The 23,679-nt window shown below is 45.1% G+C and overlaps 1 protein-coding gene and 1 long non-coding RNA gene across 5 annotated transcripts in view; one reads left to right on the top strand and one right to left on the bottom strand.

Annotated features, from left to right (window-relative positions):
• Nucleotides 1-23,679, bottom strand: part of KIAA1671 (KIAA1671 ortholog) — a 65,436-nt gene that overhangs the window by 8,424 nt on the left and 33,333 nt on the right. For 2 of the 4 annotated variants that reach the window (XM_071445235.1, XM_071445238.1), the window contains one exon: nucleotides 1,572-1,690. In XM_071445235.1, the coding sequence (XP_071301336.1) occupies nucleotides 1,572-1,690 (119 nt within the window). Of the gene's footprint in view, nucleotides 1-1,571; nucleotides 1,691-5,979; nucleotides 6,131-12,451; nucleotides 12,951-23,679 lie in introns of those variants that run through there. The other 2 variants (XM_071445237.1, XM_071445239.1) reach the window with 2 other exon arrangements.
• LOC139598639 (uncharacterized) lies at nucleotides 6,255-12,817 on the top strand. Its single transcript, XR_011681967.1, has 3 exons — nucleotides 6,255-6,382; nucleotides 11,236-11,409; nucleotides 12,432-12,817. It is a non-coding gene; the product is annotated as an uncharacterized lncRNA (long non-coding RNA).

Here is a 23,679-nt window from a genome sequence, read left to right as displayed (position 1 = left end):
CCTTCCTCCCAGGGAAGGCAGCCAGGCCAAACAGGAAAACTGAACCATCAACATCTCCTGAGAGTTTCTGCCTCCAGCTGGGGTGAGGAGGAGGCACCAAAGGCAGAGCCCTGCTCAGAGCACCCACAGCAACGTGAGGAGAATGTCTGCACTGCTCCTGGCAGGGACTTATCCAAAATAAACTGCAGACAAAATGCACGTTCAATACATTCCAGGAAGACTTCCATTATTTAGAAGTACATTAATCTCATTTCTCTTCAAGTGCCTGAATTAATACAGCAGTAATTCCCCTGCAATGAGCTGTTAAGTCAAAATAAAGCAGAGCAATGGGGTGGCAAAATGCTGAAGAGTCTCTACACTGTCACCATTATACTTTAAAAAAGGCAAAATCTAAACACTTCTTGCAGTGCAAACAAAATTCCAGCACATGGGATTGAGTCCAATCCTCCAGTGAACCGGAATGTTTAGGTGGAGCTGTTCTAATCAGGATGGATGGATTGAAATAACTCTCCAGTGCTGTCTGCTGTGAAGCTGAGACAAGCACCTTTGTTAAGAAACTGATCTCAGAAATGTCTGTACCATCCTGGAATCCAAGTTAATTTTACAGCAGCCTGGCTGTCACTGTTGGCACTCACTTGGCTGCCGAACCTCAAGCTGGTCCTTACCCTGATTTCATAAGCAATAAAAATATTCAGAGCACACAGTTCTCAAGTGCAGAACAAACCAAACGTAATTGACATTAATGTCTGCTGTAAAATCCCAACAAATATAGCATTAGAAACCAGATAAAATGCTATTTTCATACCACACTGAGCAGACATGATACAAGTTCAGGGTAGATCAAGCTGCAATTTACACAACAGGTGTGAACTATAAAAAACCTCACACTTTGCTGCTCTAGGTTTATTTCACTAAATCATTCTAAGAACAGAAAAGCATCAGCAATACTCAATATCAGTTTCACTCAGCTGATATTCCATTTCATCCTCCACTTCACCCCCAATAAAACACTTGAGAGTCTGAGATATGGGCATGGAGAGATGCACCCTGAGTCACCCCACCTGAGCCCCAGAGGGATTTTGCCACTCTGCTATTCCAGAGGGATTTTGCCATTTACCCAACCTGGTAGTATTTTTAAATGAAACGCAATGACAGAAAATCAGACTTAAAAACAAATAGGAATGTGTTAGAATGTTGGGGGACACAAGACAGATGATGGATTTTGGACTTGGTTAACATAAGAGATTTGATAAGAGGATGCTTTGGCCAAAGCAAACAGAACTTTGAAAATTAGACTTTGAGTGCAAGAAGATGAATTTAAACAGGTTTACTGGAAAAAGAAATCTCAAACTTTGCAAGCAAGAGATGTTGTTATATGCATAATTCTGTGTATGTGATTTTAATTTAATGATTGTAGTTCACCAACAGAAGTGTCCAAGAACAGGGCTTGGAGCACCCAGCTCTAGCAGAAGGTGTCCCAAGGCTGAGGCCTGGAATGAGAAGACCTTTAAGGCCACTCCAGCATGAAAGCAGTGTGGGCAGGTGGGATGGCAGCCTTCCCCCTCGCTCACCTGTCGCTGCTGTGCCGCTGCTCGTTCCAGGTGCCGTACTGGCTGTCGGGCTCCTGCACCAGCGTGTCCGTGTCCTTCGCCCCCGGAGGCTGCCTGGAGAAGCATTTTCTCAGCTGGTCCTGCAAAAAACACCTCCAGTCAGTGCTCCAGCCCCTGGCTGAGGGATTAACAGGTTTTACTGGCAATAATGGCTTGGAATCTGACAGTTAAACTCGGCTGGGAAATGAACTTGAACACGAAGAACTGCTGTGGAGTCGGAGCGACAATTCTCTGTGCAGTAATTCTCTGAACAATAATTACAGTAATTGTTTTCCTGGGCAAATAAAGGATCCCAGAGGTTGGAGATGACTCCCTGGTTTCAGGAACTCCACGCTGCTTTAATACTGTTCTTATCTCAGGTTGCACAGAGCTTCTCAAAGCACCTATGCAAGCACAAGGAATTGTGCTGGGAATGATATTTCATCTCCTCAAGCACAGCAGGCAAACATCAACTCCACTGCTCTTTTCCTGAGTTTAATAAGATGATCCTTTTTTTTTTTTTTTTTTTGCAAGCTTTCTTTGGAAGACATTCAAAATAAAATGCATAAATACATAAATAAATAAATAACCACAGGACCAGACACAAAAAGCCTTCTTCAAACAGATGTAACATCCAAACCCAACCCAGGACAGACCACAGTGGGTTTGCTTCGTTTTACTCTGACCTCTCCTTTCCTGACTGCTGTTATTCCATGGATCTGCTGCTTTCCTAAGAAGGAATGAGTGGATCCCAGGCTCTCAGTGTTCCAGGGAGAGAAGTGGGTCAGTGCTGGCACCCCAGATTTGCAGCACACCAATGTCAACCCAGCCCTGCAGTTGTGCAGAGCTATTCAAGGAGCTTCAAGAGCTCCTGAAATCCTACACTGGGAGCAGATAATTAACTGTTGGTCTCTTTCACCTTCATTACCCTGAACAAATACAAACATGGCTTTCAGCTCCAGATCAGTTTTGCTTATCAAGATTTTATCTGACAGCAAATTACATGGTTTTCCACCTGCCCTTGGAAAAATGCAAGGATTTTTCTCCCTTTGCAAGTACCCTCTGCCTCCAGCTCACTGAGCAGAACACGTTGCTGGACTAGAACACAACTCTTCCTTTTCAGGCAGCATGCACAAAGAAACAATAATTAAGAAATACCATATTTAATATGTAGAATTCCTTCATACTATTGGGGGGAAAAAGAGATTGCATGTTTACTTGTTTCCTTAATTTTGCACACCTAAAGAATGCTGCCTTAAGACTACAAAACCATTAAGAATAATTCAGCAGTGCTGACACCTGGCTACTGAAGAAGTCCCACAGCACTTCCAGTTCTCATTACCAGTTCTTATTTCCCAGTGGCCACAGCCACTTTCCATCCCTGTCGTGCTCTTTGCTGCTGACAAAGTTGTTTGTGTTTTAATGCAAGGAAAATACAAAAGGCTCCACCATTTACTCCAACTATCACCATGCACCTCAAAGTTAAAGACCAAGTTAAATTCTGTTTGCAACACTCAAGTAAAACGGGTTCAGTTTGTGAGTTACATGGAACAGATGTTTCCTGCTTTTCATACTCCAGATGTTTCTGCAGCCCCAGAATTCACTGGTTCTTACACTTTATGCAATCATAGGATCTTTAAGGTTGGGAAAAAACCTCAAAAAGATGGAGTCCAACCTATCCTACACAGATATCTAAATAGAGACAAGTACATGAATGCCTGGAGGCGAGTTAAGCTCTTACATTTCCCAGTCCATGCCAGGTACAAGATTCCAAATGTGAGCCAGGCACACGCTGCTTCCAACACAGGAGACAGTCTGGTATTTCCTAGAAACCACAGGGCATTTCCTCCTGCTTGGCTTGGCTGTATGTTTTGCCTTCCACAAATTCCCTCTGCAGCTTCCCAATCCCATGATTTGCTCCAGGGACTCCTGGGCTCAGCTCTCACCCAGTGGCCACAGCCCCTTTGGCTGGTGGCTGCCCTTCTAGGAAAGGCACTAACAAATACCAGTGGCTCTTCTCACTTCCCTCCCAACTGTCCATGCTCATTCAGGTTTTGGTTTTTTTTTTTCCACCTTGACGCTTTTTATAAATTTTTTTCAATGCCAATCCCACATCATGAGTTACCCTATTCTCATAATCAATGTGTTTTCCACCGGTTACAACCAAAGCCCATTACCTCTACACACGGCACCGTTTTATTTGCAATCACTCATGCTGTTTCTGCTAGAAATTAAGACTAAAAAGCTTAGAAGCAGGAGCAGAGGAGCAGCTTTGGTTGTGGTGCAGTGGGGAGCCCTTGTTTACACAGCAGTGAGTTATCAGGGCCCTGGGAGCTGTGCAGGAGGGGTGTGGACAGCCCAGATAACAACGGCTCAGCAGCCACAGGGGTCAAGTTTAGATGCAAAGACACCACTCCTGTGAAGGCTCAGTAATACCTAACAACATTTTACACTGCTGCCCAGAATGACACCATTAGCAGAGCTATTTCTGGGTGCTAAACCCAAAACAAGCCTGAAAAAGAAATAAAATTACTGCTTCTGAAGGCGCTGTGAAGTTAAGTTCAATACAACAAACAAAGTCTAAATGTCAGGAATAAAACACTGCAAACTCTAGGAAATCTAGAGTTCTCTGTGTTCTGAAGGCTTTGTTACATTCAGAATCATTATTTCATTTTGCTCCTGGAGGAAGTTGCTTATTTCAAGATGATTGTGTCCCTGACAGGCCCTTTCAACACGTATTTTTTAAGGTGCCAAATGATTAATTGGAAAAAATAAATGCTCTCTAGGTACCAAGCAGAAAAATAAGGAGTGGGAAGAGGAGCTGATCCTCTCCTTGGCTGGTGGAGGAGGTGTTGGCTGGGGGCACTGAGAGCAGTGAAGAAAAGCAATTTATAGCCTGTGCAGCAGCTCAGAGGAGAGGGGGTGCTGAGGAAGGAAGTGACAACAAACCAGGAAGATTTTCCTTGCCAGAAGGTGATTATTAGCAAGAATGAAGAGTTTTAGCTTTTCTTTTGAAGATCTCTTTGCTATTATTGTCATGACACTCCTGAAAGACTCAAGGCAGTCAACACACAAAGCCAGGCAAGGTACAGACGTTTCCTCCATAAACAGAATACTCAGGAAACTGGAAAACCAATAATCCCAAAGGAGAAAGCAGTAAAGAGGGGTCTGGTGTCTTTTTAGCACACAAAATAAACCCAAATTAGAACTTTTCTATTTTACGATGACAGAAAAATCTCCCAAATCAAATAAAACCCATGCCTGATTCAGGTTTCAAATGCTGTAATTATCCAAGCTTTGATGTTTAACTTCCCAATTCTTACACCAGGAACTAGGGATAAAAATCTACTTAATTTTTCTATAAAATTAAGCAGCTGAGCTGTGTCCTGCTTTGCCTCTGGTTCTTCTAAAATGAGCCATTATGATTATGCCTCTTTCAGTCTTCCCTTGGAATTAAGCTGGGCTTGGCTACACTCCAGGGCTGATTACTCCTGCAATTTCCCGTTCCTGAAAATGATGCACACACAACACTGGTCCCACCAGCCCCAAAATTACCCCTAACTCTGGGTCAATGCAGACATTAATGTGCAAAACCCTCCTGCACTGATGGGAAATGAAGACCTGGCACAGGAGGAACCAGAGCTCTGAGAGATCTCCTGAGTCAGAAGCTGCACAGACAGTTTCAAAAATATCTTTGTTTGCCAAGGAGCCCGAGACATCAGCCAGCCAAAGTGACAGCCCACAGCTTGAGTGTGAATGTTCAGAGCTAAATTCCACTGGCATGGGTTGGGTATGAAGAGGAACTGCACAATGGAAGGAAGTTTTGACCATCTGCCTTGTTAATATACAACTCAGAGAAAAAATGGTGCTGATTTCTTGAAAAGGGCTGCTTTTTCTTTTTTCCCCCCATTTTTCCCTCTGCTTACTTTAATTAAAGAAGCAAAAAATGTGGTCAAATAGCCCCTTAAGTGTGACACTGCATTTTAGCAGAGCTCACAAGTCCTTACAAATCCCAAAAAGTATTCCAGCTGTTCCCCTGCAGCATGCCAGGAAGAGGGCAACAGACCTCCACCAATTCATATCTTATGATATTATTTTGTAGTTGACTGCTTTGAATGAGATGCTGGGCTTGATGAGCACAAGAAGTCCTTTATAACCTAAATTATTCTACAATTACTCTAAGAATTCAAAGGACTTAGAGATGAATTATATATTTTAGAGCACTAACAGAATTATCAGGACATAACATCAGATTGAAACCAACCAACACTGAAAACCCCATTACAATAAGAGAGCTTAAGGGTCACAGCCCACGGATTTTAATTTGGAAGTACCCAAATGCCAAGACAGCAAGTGGGAAGAGGATCCCAGGATTTCCATCTGTACTTACTATCCATCCAATGAATGCTGCCCATAAGGAGTAAGTCATGGCTCCAGCTCCTCTCAATTCCCAGCAATCAGGTGGGATTCAGACTGGTGAGATCAGCCAACTCCTGCTTTCATTAACTGCTGAATGGAGTCAGCGCCTGGGGGAATGCTCCAGGCTGAGGCAGCACCTTCTGCCCCCACCCTCCCTGCTGCAGCCCCAGATAAAGAGTTCCAGGAACTGCCCAGCTGAGCCCAGGGATGAGTTCCAGACCTCCAGCATGAGGGAAGGCTCCCCAACCCTCCCCAACACCCCTAAACAGGACAGCACTGCCCCATCCCTGGAGACTAGCCCCAAGAGCAGGGACAGCATTAAGGGAATGAATCCATCTCAGAACCTCCAGGGCTTTTCAGCCTGACCCAGCCAGGTAAGGAGATGGCAGTGAGGGGCTGTGGAGTCTGCTCAGGTGGAGCATCAGCTCTGGGGTCCCAGCACAGGGGGGGATGTTGGAGTGAGTCCAGAGGAGGCTGTGGAGATGATCAGAGGGATGGAGCACCTCTCCCATAAGGAAAGGCTGGGAATTGGGGTTGTTCAGCCTGGAGAAGAGAAGGCTCCACAGGTACCTTACTATGGCCTTGCAGTATCTAAAGGGGCTCCAAGAGAGCTGGAGAGGCACTTTGGACAAGGGGGAATGGCTTCCCACTGACAGAGAGCAGGTTCAGATCCATGTCAGGAAGAAATGCTCCCCTACCCATCCCTGGAAACGTCCAAGGCCAGGCTGGGCAGGGCTTGGAGCAGCCTGGGATAGTGGAAGGTGCCCCTGCCCCTGTCAGGGGCTGGAATGGGATGAGCTTTAAGGTCCCTCCCAACCCAGACCATTCCATGATCCCTCTGGCCCCGGTGCATCCTGGGCTGGGCAGCACAAGCTGCTGGTTTTATGTGAAAAACTGGTTTTATGTGAAAAACTGGAGCTGCTGCTGCTGAATGCACAAACAGTGCCTGGAGAAACACACGTGTGCCCCATGTGACTGTGAGCACTCACACAGCACATTCAGCTCTCTCAGATCCTAAGGAGCTCCACTGCTCTGCTCAAAAATCCTTTAAATAATGGATGTTTCCCTCTCCCATGGGCAGTGGAGTACGTTCCAGTCCCACAGTACCAAGCATCTCATAAATGCCATCAGGCCTGACAGCCTCCCTGTTGCTATGCAACCCTGGGCTGCCTTTCCATGTGAGTTTTGCCTGCCTCTTCCACAGGGATATGATACCCAACCACCAATTACATCCCTGATGCTAAAGCCTGACAGCATTTCCCTTACGAAACAGGAGTTGTTTTTAGAGGGTGACTGGTCTAATTCTCCACATTTCCATTGCTTCCCATTGCTGCACAGGACTGAATCCCAACCCCTTCTCCCTGGAAAGGCACAGCAAAAATTACAGATGTACTAAAGGAGAGAGGGAATTTGGAGGGGAATGGTTTTAAACTGGCACAGGGCAGGTTTAGATCAGATATTAGGAAAAAATCCTTGCCTGTGATGGTGGTGAAGCCCTGGCACAGGCTGCAGCACCAAAGAGAGACCCAAAGGCCACCCTGCATGGATTCTGGCCACAGCAGAGAATGTGGGCAGAGGAATGCAGATGAAGTTGGTTTTGCCAGGGATCTGGTTACAACCATGCAGGGACATCAGCTCCCTGCTCCTGCCGTGACTCCTGGTGCTGTTCTCCTCCTCATTCCACAGAGGATTTCAAAGACATCTGAGAGTTTGTTCATTTTTTTTCTACTCTGAAAATCGAGCTGCTCTGCCTGGCTGTGAACACTCACCACACACAGGTCAGGTGGTTCAGGGCAAGGCTGAAGATGGAGCAGAGGCTGACCCAATGTGCAAAAAAGCAGATGAAAATCTAATTCTAAATATAAGCCCTGCTAGGGCTGAGTGAGCCACAACAGCACTTCCTCTGAGAGGTGGGAGTGTACAACACCACGGCACAGCACAGGAACTAGCTGGGAACATCTTTAAAATCTCTCCTATGTCATCAGATTAAATTTCCTTTTCAGCCTGAGGCAGCCAAGCTGATAAGGAATGAAGCCCTAAGAAAGCCAAGGCAGCAGGAAGGAGCCAGAGGCTGGGTCAGGAAGATCCTGAGCAGTGAGAAGGAATCCAGGCTCTGCCCAGGGCACGTGTAACTCCCACCAGAGTTAATAAAACCTGGAACAGGATCCCTCGACTTCAACACTGCAGGAGGCACAAGCCAGAACAAGGCAATTTCATTCTGGGATGCCAAGGAGGGGATAGATTTGCTTTTTTTGAAAAGCTGCATAGTTGAAATCAACACCTCCTACTCCAAATGCTGCATTTCACAGCTCTTCTACACAGCTAACGTCTCTCCACATGAGACACGAGTTAAACTTCAAACAAACATTTCTGGGGAAAAAAAGCCCTCCTTAGCTTAAAGTCTGGAATTAAAGATGTAGAGAAAGTGATAGGATTTCCTGACAACAAGTGAATAAGAAACTTGCTCAACACACGGCTCAGGAGATGTTTTAGGAGACAGCAGTCAAAACACACACACAGTCACCCCCCAGTGAACGCCAGGAGTGCTTCCCAAAACTTTCACAATATTACCAATTTCAATAAAAATGGATTGCCAGGATAGGGAGGCTGGGAGGCCCTGGCACAGGTGTCCAGGGAAGCTGTGGCTGCCCCTGGATCCCTGGAAGTTACCAAGGCCAGGCTGGAAAAACCTGGAATACTGCAAGGTGTCCCAGCCCATGGCAGAGGGTGGGACTGGGTCATTTTAAGCCCCCTTTCAACCCAAATTCTCCTGGGAGTCTATGATTCTAAGGCTTGCATTCAGAGAAGTTTTTGTATGATACAATTTATTTCCCCTGAAAGCTGTCACTTACAGCTTAAAAAAAAAAAAAAGGCAGCAAGGTGGAAGAGCAGAAAATATCAGCTCTAAATCCATTTATGCTATTTTCTTCTTGTTTAAGAGCATGGTAAAAATCAACTCCTTGCAGTCAGCATAAGTGAAATCACAGAGTAAAGTCGTTTAAATAATTATTCCTGCCAAAATAATGAGAGAACAACAAAGGCAGCCACCAAATGCCCATCACTATGGGTTTCTGGCCCAGATTTATCTGCCAGCTACGTTCATGGCCTGTTAAACCAAAGAGGAGTTATTAAGAATGAAAAAGCAGGAACTGTTTCAGCACTGGCCCTTGTATCTTCATTAATTAAACTGAACAGCTTCACTCCTCCCCCCAGCCCCAAACAAGACAAACAACTCATTTTTAAAGCCTGCTTGCTGCAAACTTGCTTCCCCTTACCCCAACAGCTCCCTGGGAATTTAAAGATTAAATTGAAAGATTAAAATTCCATTTACTGATAGTACCAAAATATTATTTTTGAGAACAACTCACTGTGTTCTCAGCGAATATTAGGGCAGAACAATTCAGCAACTATTCACCGTAGGGCCTGTACCTATTCCAAGTTCAGAATCAAAGTGCCAACTTGTAGTAATTTCTCTTTACAAATCATTTGTTGAAGGATGTTCACCACAAAGGACAAACTTTTTGCAGATAGATTAGGGTACAACATAACAGGCACTGCAGATCAAAGCTCTTTTATAAGCAGAGACACAGCCCAGGTGAATGCAGGTGTGGAACTCAAACCAGGACCCTGCCCTGCTCCAGAAAGAGATATCCTGTTTGATAGGAAAAGGCAGAGTCCACCAGCTTTCCCCAGCAACAAGCTGTACAAGCTTAGAATAAAACATCTGGGAAGACGAATAAAAACTAGGATGGGAATTTCAGCCTCTAGCAGGGAAAGGGCTGTGGGATGCAGCAAAAACCCTCAAAAGGACTAAGTGGCCTCCCAGCACATCTGGGACACACGTATCAAACAAATCACTCCACTTCCACCTTTATTTTGGAATTAAAAACTGAATCCAAACTAAGTACCAGATGAATTTTGAATGAAAACAACATTTTCTTAGACTGCCCAGTACACCAAGAGCAAACCACTGCTAAATGCACTTAGGTGTTATTTTTAGCATGTATCAGAGCAATTTAGGTAAAGAACATCGACCACACTCAGCCCCAGAATTCATCTTTGCTGTTCTTTGTGAAACACCTCTGAGGTTTTCCATTACTTTTTTTAGCAGTATAAGTGGAGCCAAGGGAATCAAACAGCTTGCCCTGGTTTTATTGTATGGCAACAAACCTCGAGACCTAGAACAGTGCTGGCTGTGAAACCAGATCTCACACCTATAATAGAACCATGACCGACAGACCCTGATTAAATCTGAGGCCATGTTTAATGCATGTATCTCTGCTCCTCTTACAAAGACACCAAGCTGATGACATGAGATGAAAATGGACAATTAACTCCATCAAAATACCTGAAAGAAAAATCAGCTTCTATTTAAAAGGTCTCACTGCAAAGCAAAAGCTTCTGCAAGCTCAGCTATGGATTCGCAGATGTGAGGGTGAAGAAGTTTACTCAGTGACTTAAATTGTGCTGCCTGAGTTGAATTTGGAGAGCTTTCTGTGCTTTGTATGATGCCAAGTCCTCCACCAGTGGCTGCAGGGAAGGGAGGTGGAAGCCCTTGGCTGTGTCAGGCAGGAGTTCATGGGCATGGCTGCTCCTTCTTTAAAAACTCCATCGGCCCCCAGTGTCTGCTCTACACTACAGCCCCAAAGCAGCACAGAAATCAGTTTACATGAATTACACACTTTTTACTCATTCCATAGTTATTTGTTGCACAATGTCAGTAGTTCTAAGGACTAAGACAGGACCCTGTTGCAATCAGGTAAAAAATACCAGCTCCAGGTCTGTATTCAGCAGTTGTTTACCACAGACACAATGGCACCAACCACAAACTTCTTGGAGTGCTCAGACCTTAAGTTTGAGCCCAAGTGAAACCAAATTCCCACATAAAGCCAAGCACAAGCAGAATTCCTGCTGAAACAGAGGAACAGCAGCTCCAGCACTTTCACCAGTGACTTAAGTGAAAAGGTCACCCTGTGTCTCCTAATTTCTGCTCTGTAAGCAGTGCTGGGTAGGACAGCAGAACATTTGTCCTCTGCAGGTTTCACATTCCCATTTTTCAGCCTTCTTCTACACGAGTTGTTCATTCAGGTGATTCCAATAAATCTAAACCACCAGCTTAAAAAAAAAAACAACAAGAGAACTTCACCATGCTAACACTGTAACAGTGGTTACCAAATATTTTCTTCTTCATTCTTTTGTGCTTACTTGACACTATTTTCTTTCCCAGTCTGTCCAAACAGGACATGGATAGCAAGCTGGGACAGAAATGCTCTACCCAGTGCTGATAGAGAGCAGTGGAAAGTGCCATATTCAAACACCACACCTGCCCAAGGAATGCAGCGTCACCTGCGCTCATTCCCTGAGCAAACCCCGCCAGAGCTGCCTGTATTTACACTTCACAGTGAGTAACTGTTTTGTTTAATAATAAAAAAAAGAAACAAAAAACATTTTAGCCACTTCAGAGAGTTTGGATTTACCCACATGTTGGCACCAAAGCTTGGGGCCCCTTTCCACACAACTCAACCACAGCCACTGGTCAAACACTGGGTTTAAATCACCAGTTTCAGCTCCTCTCCATGAAATAAACAGAATAAACCAGATTTGCTTCCCTTTCACTCCCTGTCACCTCAAACCTTCGCTGCTTTGCAGGATGTGCCAGAACTAGAATTGGGGGTGTCAGCAATGGCCAGGAAACTCATGGCAGCTGCAGCCCTCAAGAAATCAGCCTCTCCTCCACCTCTTTGCCATGCCATGGAATACAAACAGTCCTTCCTGAAAATAACCTGGAGACCAATGGAAAAGGGAGGGGGAAAGGCTCTGTGTGGCACAGAGCTCTGGAAAACCAAGAGCTCTTCACCTTTCCTTTGCTCCCAGGAAATGCACCCTGTTTGCCATGCCACAGCCTTCACAAGCCACATTGACCCTACTGCTTCTATGGCATGGAAGTAGGAAGCATTCTGAGAAGAAAACACCTATTTTTCAATAAAAGAAGGAAATAATGATCAATTACATCACCTGCACAGTGACAGCACTTCACTCTTCTTACAAATTTAGCTTCAGGCATTTTTTACTAGAAAATCACAAATACTGAAGCACGCCCAAAGCCATGCAGGCCAGCTGGGGAACTGACCAACACCAGCCCACTTTCAGCCTAACTTTCTAATTTCAGACCAGTAAGTGTCCTACCTTACAGTCTTGCTTCAAAATCAACCACATTTTTCCCATTCCCCAAACCTTGAAATGGAAACATCCACCTGTGCTGCAGGAAGAAAGCATCTGGGAGCAGACAGACAGACAGCACTATCTGGAGGTGTTTTGGGGGCTGTTTTTAGATGGGAAAGCAGACAGGAGGGAGGTTTTGTTAGGAGATTAAATGCTGCAACAAACCCGAGGGTTTGCACTGATTTTTTTTTTCCCCTTGAGGGTCTCAAAAAGGTGCTTACAAGCTCGGGGGGCTCTGAGCTGGGCTGCCTCTTCCTCAGAGAGGAAAACCTCTGCTGACTCCGCACTGAAAACCTTCGGAAGGACTCTCTGCTCCGGGATGCAAAGTGCCTGAAGGAAGAGGTTCTCTTGAAAGGAGTCCTGGTGCCACCTTCCCCTCCACTCCGCTCATGAGCCACCGCAGTAGTGACTAAATTTAGTGCTTCCTGCAAGGATCTCCGCACTGTGCCCATCCACTGGGTCATGTGAGTTTGTGCCACTGTCAGTTTGTCTCCAAGGTAATCCATTTTTTAATTTTTTTTTTTCCAGCAGAGATGAAATATCAATATTCAGTAGCAATTAAAATATATTCTCCTTAACAACCCTGATTTATTTTGCGAAAAGTGATTCCGTGTATAAAATATTTCCAGCTAAGGTAAACAGCATTGCACTATCACCCTCAGCATATTCCTAAAATTAAATAACCAAAGATGTGAGGTGGGAGATTGGTATTTGTCAAGTAGGAAAAAATAAAAGACTTTTCCTACTTACAATCGGCTTTGCAGAGTTCCATCAAAATATGTTTAATTCAGCCATGTTAAAGAGATAAATCAATGTTTAAATCCTGACACAGTCACTTGAAACGAGTCCATTTGCAAGCAGAGAATTAGGTTTTCACTCTCTCATTTCAGAGCAGGAAAAGCAACTCCCTTTTTAAGCCAAGTTTTTCTTCTGCTGTAAATATCAGAAGGATAAAACAAATCTTATTCTCCTGGCTCGGCCACTCGACAGGTGAGCGTACACTGACCAAAGTTCTGGTGCTCCTATACAATCCATTTAGCAGCAAATCGATTAGATCTTCTAAACAATAAATCCAGCTCCTCCTCAGAAAACTCTGCAGCAGGCTGTCAGCAGCAGAATCCCCTCCTCACCACCATCCTGGCTGCCTCCGGAGCCATCCTGGAGCTCTCCCGGGCAGAACTGCGGAGCGGAGCGCGCAGGGAAACGCGTCCAGCCCTCCCCGCGGGGCTGCTCAGAGCCTGCCAAAAGAGCTGCTGGATGACATCAGCTCCTCTGCTTCCAAGGGGGGGGACAAACACAGGGACTGTCCCCACTCCTCCTGTGCTCACATGGCTCTGGATGCACAGCTGTTTGCAGCACGGCTGCCTCCCAGGCTGGCTCTGCTAAGGCACACGAGGTTACCAGCAGGAGAACGCTGCTGCTGCTGCTGCTGCTGCCGCCTCTGGAATGCTGAGCCCTCCTCTGTGTCCCTGTGCTCCGGGGAGGAAACAATGAGGAGGTGACCAGCCTGCAGAGGTCTGCCCAAGGAAGGATCTGGGCTGGGCTCTATTATAGTACAGGCAGGGTTCCCATGGCAACGCAGGGAACAGCATCTGCTGGCTCCGGAGCAGGCAGGAGTTGCACAGATCTATTGGAATGATTCATAGTTTGCATACGTCACGTGGACTTACTGATTTTAACCCTTCCTGGGGAACGTGGCTCTGCCAGGGAAGGTCTCACACCCACACCAGAGGATTCCCACTGGGAATCCTACACCTACACCCTTGTCCTGCTGCTCAATGGGCACCTGGGCAGTGCCAGCACCTGTACCTGGTTCACTGTGCCATTCATGGCCTCCAAGAGGACATGTCCCAGCCAGTGACTGCTATCAGCACAGGATAATGATTAAGCCAGAGGCTCAAACCAAAGCTGAACAGGTGTGACCATTGGAAGCTGGTTTTTTCCACTTTTCTGCACCATTCCCTGTTATTTATGAGGAATGGCTCCATGTCTTTCCTAAGCTCTGCTCCCTCCCCAGCTGCTGGGAGACCACAGGGTTGGTACCACAAACCCAAAATGATTGATGGTAACGAGAGGACCCCCAAGTGTCACCAGCCATGGAATCCTGGGAACAGCCCACTTGAGAGGACAGCAGGAATAAAAGCTTTGAGTTAAACTGAGATTTATTGATTTAATGACGTAAGCTTGGACTTTAAAGTCCAAAGTCAAGCTGTGACTAGTTCAGGACCAAGGGGAAAGAGGCAAGACAGGCACGTTGGGAGCTGCTCGCTCTCTTGTTTGTTTAAGGGGGTTTGTGGCTGTTGCTTAATTTGCCATACAAAGTACCATGAACTTGCATCACCCTCTGCTCCTCTGAACTATCCAGGAAGAGATTCAATGGAAGAAAAAATTTCTAGATAACATTTGATGCAATGGTTCTTGCGTAAGGTTCATTGTATCAGAAATGTGCCTTGCAGACATGCATGAACCCAAGATACCCTGAGCAAACAGGGTGCCTTCCCTTTTAATCCCTGTTTTTAGGAGCTCAGCTCCAACTTGTAACTTATCTCCAGGAAAAACTTCACTGACAACTATGTAGCATTCTCTAACTTATCCTCATTTCTGAATGTATTTGTTTTGAATGTGTGCGAATTAGCAGCCTTATAAAAGCCCTCAGTAATCAAAGGAAATCCAGCCAACAGACAAAATCCTTTTTTCTCCCCCGCCTCACACAGCTCTTCTCTTAAAGAGTTGCAGGGTTATTTTTGTATGGAAATGGAAAGAGATAGTTTTGACCAGATTCCCCAAGAGCAGGGTGTTTCTTAGATTTGTAAAGAAATAGGAAAAAAATAAATTTATCTACCAGAGTTATAGATAATCCTTCACCAACTATGGAGATCCTGCACCCAAGGCTGGAATTTAAGACTTAGTGCACATTTTCATGCTGTTAAATTTAAGTGTGAAATTTCAAACATCTGTGCCTTTGCAAGTGCAGCTCTGTGCCTGCTGCAGTGCAGGGATTGTGCACGGGGCACTCTGCCATTCCAGAGGGTTTCAGGCTCCATCTGATGCAGGAGCCCCTGAAATAGCAGCCCAAGAGCTCTGCCTGGAGCTGCCATGTGAGTTAGTCAGCAGTTCCTTCACCTCACCAGGATGGGCAGAGCAGAACATAAATTTAACTCCCCATCTGGAATATCACCTGGGGCAAACAGGGGGAGAGGCAGAGCCAGATTTCACCCAGGATGCAGAGAGCAAAACGTTCCTGCAGCTCACTGCAAGGACTCCTCACATGTGCGTGGAACTTGAAGGATCTGAAAATGCTCTAGAGAATATATTCTACTTTTTTATTATACCTCTCCTGAAAAAGAATGTTATACCAAATATACAATTTTTGTCCTCAGAAGATTGGAAAACTGCTGACTTGAGTCTTTCTGCAATACTAAATTTAGGATCTTCTGGCACCACGTGAACACACTGCTGGGTATTGAAGCATCTAAATTACTGCTTAGATTTACACCTCAATTAACATCAGGGCAAAATGCTTTGGAGAATAATCCAGATGAACCTTCACCATCAAATTCAAATAGTCAAGAGATTTTTCCAGCACTTCAGCTAAACTTGCAGGGGAGTAGAACAAGATGAGCTTTAAAAGTCTTTTCCCTTGGAGGCACCTCCCACTATCCCAGGCTGCTCCAAGCCCCATCCAGCTTCCCTGGCCTTGGACACTTGCAGGGATCCAGAAGCAGCCACAGCTTCTCTGGGCACCCTGTGCCAGGGCCTCAGCACCCTCCCAGGGGAGGATTCTCTAACTGGCCCCCAGCCCAGCAGTGCTGGCTGAGTGAGGGTTTGTTCCTGAACAAGAACAGCACAAGATGATCTTCTGCCCTTGACAAATTCAAGTGATTATCTCACTCTGGGGCTGTCAGGGATCTGCAGCTCCAGAAAACAGAGCACATACACACAGCTACCCAAACTGCATGACTAATTACCTCAGTATAAATGGGACCTCGTTATTCAAACATTGCTGGATACTTCCATTATTAACATCTATTCCACCTACAGCTCAAAACCACAACCCTGCACAAAGGCCTAACAACCCTTGTTTCTCCCCTTATTCAGTAGAAAACAAAATTCCATGGTGACATTATATTTTCCAAAAGCCTCTTACAGCTCATTTGGAGCCTCACCTGCTCTCAAATACGTGTAATTATGTTAATGACTCTGTGGGATTGCAAGGTCAATTTAAAGAAGGCCCGAAAGCAGCAGAGCACAGCACACACAGCCCAGGAGGGACAGGGGGGACTTGGGGCCTCTCTATGGGTGTGAGTCCTTCCAGCCCATGGGGTTCCCCTGCCACCAGCTCCACCCCAGCACCATGGAATGGGGAAGGAAATCCAGCTGAAGACCCACCAGAACACCTGGGAGCAGTTTTCACCTCAGCTGGGTCCCCTGAAGGATCCTTTGCCAGCAAAGCAGATGGGACAGGATGGGCAACCTTAGTCTGGACTAAGTGTGACAACAGTTTCTGCTCTTCCCTTGTGGCAACCTCAGTCAGGAATTCACTCTCTGATGGGTTCCTCCTATCACCCCCTCCCCCAATCACTCCAATTAGCAATTCGCATTAATTCAGGCATTTCCAAAGGATTTTCTGAGCCATCATCCCACCTACAAACAGCAGCACCCAGCACTTGTGAGGACCACAGCAGCTCCAGTCCCACCTTGTGACACCCTCAAGAGCAGAGCCTGCCCTTGTAAGGCTGTCCCAGCCCTGCATTCCACACCAACTCTCCTTCTGCTTCATTAGTAAGAGAACTTAATTTAACCTCTTGTGCTTGGCATGATGGACTATTTAAAGATGCAGCACTGGGCTGGGCTCGGTTGCACGGCTCCAGACTAAATTACTCTTGGCCTCCTCAGACATGACAAACAACTCATGGCTTTATGGGCTCCTCATTTTTGCCTCCTCTGTTTTCTGCGTTTTGCCAATGGAATTGTCACACTCCGAGAAGGAGCAGCAAACATTCCTTACTACTACATGCAACACCCCCATCATGAAGATTTTACCATATCACCTTCCAATTCTCATTTAATGTACAAAAATGCTTGGCTGCACCTCTGGCAGAGAGAGAGCAGAGCTCAGCAGATGGAGCAGAGGAGCTGCTCCATGGCAGATACCCAGCTTGCCACCATTCCAATCCAGGAATTCCCATGACACTTAAAACCACCAAGACATTCTGTCTTTGGCTGTGCTATCTGTTCTGTTTTGTGGGGTTTTTTAAAATTTTCATGGTGATATAATAATGCAATTCACGGAGATGCCCAAACAGCCTCACCTCTAGAAAGGCACTCCACAGTCAAAAGAAAAAGGGAAAAAAACCAAGAGAAAAAGAGTGGAATGGATGGAGTGTTTGAACACAAGGACTTTGGACAGTGTCCATACAGAGAAATCTCTTTTGTAACCTGAAACCCCAGGTATCTCAATATTTACACCAAATATTTGGTTTTTATTCTTACTTTCATTTTCTACTGAAATTAAGCAACTTACACTCATTGCTACAGTTCTAATTAAATTAAAGGTTATTCACAATCTTGGACAACTTGCAGAGAAACCTTGTTATTAAAGGTGTTCCCCTTGCACATACCATCTACAAGAGACTGAAATTCCCTACTTTTTCCTTCTGCTAGGTAATTTTAAAAGCCCCCAGAGGCCTCACAAACCAGTGAATAGTGAGAGGCTGTGAAAGCAACAGGTTCTGCATCAATACTAGGAACGTTTACACAAGCACACACTGATATGAGAGGTTTTTAAAGAAAGGTGCAAAAACATTTCATAAAAGAGCCCATCAATGGCTACTTTAAAAAGTCATTTTTTTTAAACAGAGATAAAAAGTTAAAAAAAAAAATTAAATCTGCATTCCTTATTTTCCTTACAGAAGTACCCTTGTGATAAAGAAAACACATTAATAGTTTTCATGATTGAATGAATGCTCCACAAACTTGTTTATACCTGCCAGAGTAATTTTTCCATTCTACTGCCACAGTGATCCTTGACAGCATCAGCAAAAGAAATTAACTTTCCCATTTTATTTGTAATCAGAAAGTCAACCATCCTTTCTCTGCCCAGGATTCTGGGCACTTTTGCAGTAGCATGTCATTATTTCAAATTAATAAGAATCTGTAAATAAGGGTAACTGTGAAATAAAATTTTTACTCCAAGTTTTTAAACAATTTTAATGCAACTACCAGTCATAATTGCAACAACTAAAGTACAACAGTATTTCAGAAAATGCCAATTGTTTTGTCCTCCAAACTCCATTTCTCCTGAACCTAAGCAAGGCCCAGTTAAACATCCTGAACATACACAGCTTTTGTGCCTTGAATTGTTTCAGTGTAAAACAAAGCTATCAATGTTAAAGCTGAGGAAACCAGCTAAAAATACACAAGGTTGTTTGCAAGCCCATGTCCATAATCCTGCAGCACTTCCCTTCTAACTCAATGGAGAAGGAAAAACTGAAAAAACAGAAACAGGAAATTCCTACAGCACTGGAAAGGACTAAAACAATTTTCTTTACATTTGTTTATGTCCAAGGGATCAAGCCAAGCAAAAGATGGATGGTTACAGGTTGTTTTTGATTTGTACAAACAAAAATCCAGGATGAAGATGTCTGCAAAGGATCTCCCTACACCAAAGAGGGAAAAAACAAAGTAAAGCCATAGCCAGGGCTCTCCTGGCCAAGTCCAACATGGAGCAGTCCAACCAATGGACATGTTAAGCACAGATAACCACAAAACATCTTCAAAAGAGAGTTGTTGGGCACAGAACAAGGTCTAAAATAGGTTCAGCAGGTGAAGGTTTCTCCCAGGGCACACAGGGTGAGTGGAGTGCACAGAATCAAGCAGGAGAACACGCTGCTGCTGCTCCACACCACCTGCCTGAGGAGATGTCAGAGCATTCACTGAGGCTGCTCAGGAAATCTCCAACTACTGAGGGCTCAGATCTGACTCACAAAATTCACAGAACCCTCTGAAGGAAGAGTTGTTTTTTTTTTCATGCAAGGGATTTCCTTCTTCAAAGATCAGTAACAAAGAGCTGCTTCTGAACCCATTCCAGCTGTTCCTGGTGTGATCACACACTGCCCAAGGCCTGTCTGAACACTGCTCCTCCATCTTCTCCCTAAAAATCACCATTCCATGTGGAATCAGTAACAAAGGGCTGCTTCTGAACCCATTCCAGCTGTTCCTGGTGTGATCACACACTGCCCAAGGCCTGTCTGAACACTGCTCCTCCATCTTCTCCCTAAAAATCACCATTCCATGTGGAATCATGCACTGCTTGATGGCAGTAAATTGAGGAAACACCAACCCTAAGTTAATACAATAATTCCTTCACCCATTTTAACCCATTTGATGATGAGAGCAGAGGATTTATTTGAGGTGGCTGTATAACCCTAAGTGCACACACCTTCCTTTACTTCCAGGTCTCTCTGCTCTTACTGCCTCCTCCTCTTCCTCCTCCTCCCAGACCCAGCACAACAACCCCATGTTGCCACATTCCCCAGGACATGGACAGCCCTCAACCCATTCTGCCTCCCCTTAGATGCCATGGATTTATTGCTCTCCACCATGAATCACTAAACCAAACATTACATTTTCCCAAGGCTCCAGATTTCCCTGAAGTTTCACTTCAAGAACACCTGTGTCCTGCAGTACAAATCCTGTGGCATCCTGAGGAAAGTCCTCTACAAAGAGCTACTTTCCCTGTGCTCAAGCAGCTCCCTAAAATCACCATTTCCTTTCAGCACAGTAAACACACACTGGCTGCATGAACAACTCACCACTGCTGAAGGGACGGGAACAATAGTGGGAACTTGGCTGTCTCCCAGCATCAGCAACATGAACAACAGCTTGGGAAAGCAGGAACTGAGTCAAAACAATTTTAGATCAAAATATTACAAGGGAGGCAGTGAAGTTACCTCTGCTTTGTGTGTGTGTAAATGAGGTTTAACAATTCTCTTTAGCCTCGTGTTACAGAATGGTTTGGGTTGGAAAAGACCTTAAAGATTGTTCAGTGCCACCCCTGTCATGGGCAGGGACACCTTCCACTATCCCAGGTGGCTCCAAGCCCTGTCCAACCTGGCCTTGGACTCTTCCAGGGATGGGGCAGCCACAGCTTTTCTGGGCACTCTGTGCCAGAGCCTCACCACCTCCCAGGGAAGAACTTTTTCAGAAGTATATTCACAATTCCAGATCTAAAATAAGGGGAGCAAGGGCAGGCACAGTCAGCCCCACTTCCAGCTACTCTGAATCTGGAACAAACACAGTCACTACAAAAAAATGACCAGGTCTATAAATGATTACACCTTACTCAATGAAACCCTTATTGCAACAAGTCAACCTAGAATGTGCTATTCCATGTGAGCATTTCATGGTAAATTAAACTTAATGCCACACCTCATTAGAACAAACTGCTGTGCCCGGAGCACAGGAGCAGGGATGTGGCTGTGGGCCAGCAGCACTGCGTGGTGGAACAGCACTCCCTCGTGTTCCCACTGGGAATGGGGCTCCTCAGCCAGGCTGACCTGTCTGCCTGCTCTCAGCAATGCCACAGACACCACAATTCCTCTTCTACAGCAGCAGCCAGGAATTGGGGAAATGCCTTTCCAGATTTTCCTGTGCAAGGGCGTCATTTCCCCAGGTTATTGAGAGGGAAGCCAGGTTATCTGCTCCTGCTGGCACCAGGACAGCTCACACCTGGGTGGGAGGGGTTTTTAACTCTTTGGAAGAAACATCCCCACCACCAAAAGCAAATCCCACAAGAGTAGAGCAGCACAGTCCACAGGAACTTTCCAGAAGTGCAGAAAGAGGGAAGGCACAGCACATCTGTACAGAGCCCCTTCCTTCCCTCAGAGCAGGGATAACCCCCTTGAGAGCAGGATGAGCATCACCCATGGCTCCAGACAATGATTTCAGTTTCCTTCCATCACCAACCCACCTCCTCTCACAGTGACACATCAGGACAGTGGTTATTAACCAGCTGCTGCTTCCTTCAGAGTCACCTGACAAAACACATCAAAACTACTCTGTAAAGGTAGCAACCAAAATCTTGTCAAAACAAACTCTAAATCTTAATTCTTCCTTAAAAACCCCAATTTTCTTTTGATTTTGCAATTGTTCAATCATGACTATCAATAAAGAACAAGGTCTTTTGAAACCATCACAGTGCTGCAGAGGAACGTTTTATTTAAAACAAGCATTTGCTTTGAGTGCTTTCAGGATTAGCATTTCTTTGCTGTTTTATAAAATGACAAGTGCCAGACAGGGGAAAAAACCAGTCCATCAGGACTGGTACCAGCATGGGCAGGAGATCCACCACCACATCCATTCCAGAAAGCCAAAACTGAGCAGTGAAGCAGAGCAAGAATTGCTGACAACTGAGAAAGCCAAGGGCAGGAACAGAACCACCAGAGCAGTCCAGCAGAGGCTGTGTCCACCAGGAAGCCAAAAAAAACTGGTTCTTGGACAAAGGGCATTGGAACAGGAAACCCCAGAGCTGTGGCTGCACACCTGGCATGACCAGTCTGACCCTGTGACTGATGTCAGACCATGGAGCTGCACCTACAGGGCTTCCTGTGCAAGCCAGACCTAAAGATGCCTTGTACCAACTGCAGCAGAGCTCCTCAGCAGCTGGAAAAGGGGTGATGGATACCCCATGCACAATGGAAAATATTCAAATGTTTACAAGCCACGGGAAAAAAAAATGTTTCATTGGACACAAAGACATTTCTCAGAAACCCAGAGGTGTCACCCACCCACAGAATGCAGATGTGTGATGGTCACAGCATTGCAAACAGACTGGGGCAGACCACAGACCCTGCTGTGCTCAGAAAATGCTGTTGGTCACAGCCAGACACATCCTGCCCAGAATCAGGAGAGCAATCAGCAAGGAATTAGCAAAGAGCTGGCACTGAGAGGGTCCAGTGATGTCCCACAATTGCACCACTGCAGGAGCAAAGCAAAGACACAGCAGAGGAGAGGGAACCCAACAGTAACTCCATAGAGCAGCTTTAAAAGCAGATTTTTGTTATAGTATTTTTTAATTAAGAGTTGTAGCTTCTTCAGGTATGTCTGCCTAATGAATAAAGCATCTTAGCTCCCCAAGACAGATTAAATAACACTTGACAACCAACCCCAGCATCTCTGGTTACTCCTGACTGTAAGTAGAGAGAACAGATAAGTATCTCCTCAGTAGCCTCCAGCTGCAACAGCAGCACAGAAAGTGACAGAAGGCACAATTGTGCATGTCCCTTAAATTTCTTTTTTTAACATCATGAATATCAGAACTGTCATTCTAATATTTTCTTGCAGTAAATCAGGGAGTATGCATGAATGAAAGTGAGTAAGGAATGCTCCAGGGCCCCTAAAAGAGAATATACACCCAGAAAATACAACATCCTGTTCTGTTACAGCCTAGAACTGCACAATACTGGAGCCCACTATCCCAGGCACCTTCTGGACTGATCCAAAGTTTGGGTTGGTTTGAGATTTTTCCCCTGGCCTTATGGAAAATCCCATGTCAAAGCAAGAGCAGGGACAGAGCTCTTAGACATTTCTCACACTGACAAACCATGAAAAACATCCACCCTCTCCTCACACTAATGACTAATTTTTTAGTTTGCAATTTAAAGGAGGCTTTTCTCTTAAAAATACATCTGGTCAAATAAAAAAACTGAATTAATGTCCAAGCACATCCATGTTCTATGCTACTACAGTCTCCAGCAGGAAAAGGTTTTCGATAAAATCCCGAATTCTTCAAGCACAGTTTTCTCTCCCAGCTACAAGAAATTCACAGTGGGCAATCTCACCTCACAGCTGATCAAAGGACATACAGGCAAGGATTGCAAAACTCAAATGAGAGAAGGAAACTCTTTGCTACAGTTTTAAAACGTAGCAGCAAACAGCCAACATGAAAAGGTTTGGTGCTGATCATACGCTGAATTAACAGCTGAAAAAATGAAGATCAATGCAAACGACAACAAGCAAATGAAACCTGAACTTTGATGAGTACGGGAGAAATTAAAACATTAATTAGTTCAAAGCAGTACAGTATTTATTCATAAAGGCTTTTCAGCTCAAATTCATGTTTTATAAATGTGAAAGTTTCAGACACACAGCAGCCCCTGTGCAAAGCTGGCAGGGCAGCACAGTCAGAGCCTGCTAAAAAGAGCTTTTCGTGACAGACAGCCCTGAGGAGTGTTGGAAGAGGAAGTGCTCACTGAGACATCGAAAGCCTTGAAGAGTCAAATTAAAAACAAGAAAGGAACTGTAAAATGACACATTCTTAAAGCTGTTTTCCTGGAATAGCAGTGGCTGTACCAGCAGCAGGGCAGGAGGGTTCTGGGGCAGCCACCCCAGAGCCAGGCAGAGCTTTTACACAAAGAGGGAAGAATATTCCTAATACACACCTAAACTA

The sequence above is a fragment of the Agelaius tricolor genome, unplaced genomic scaffold, assembly GCF_023055355.1.
Source record: "Agelaius tricolor isolate 1412-34295 unplaced genomic scaffold, bAgeTri1.0.p SCAF_20, whole genome shotgun sequence".
Taxonomy (NCBI): domain Eukaryota; kingdom Metazoa; phylum Chordata; class Aves; order Passeriformes; family Icteridae; genus Agelaius; species Agelaius tricolor.
This window is presented reverse-complemented; position numbering and strand designations above follow the sequence as displayed.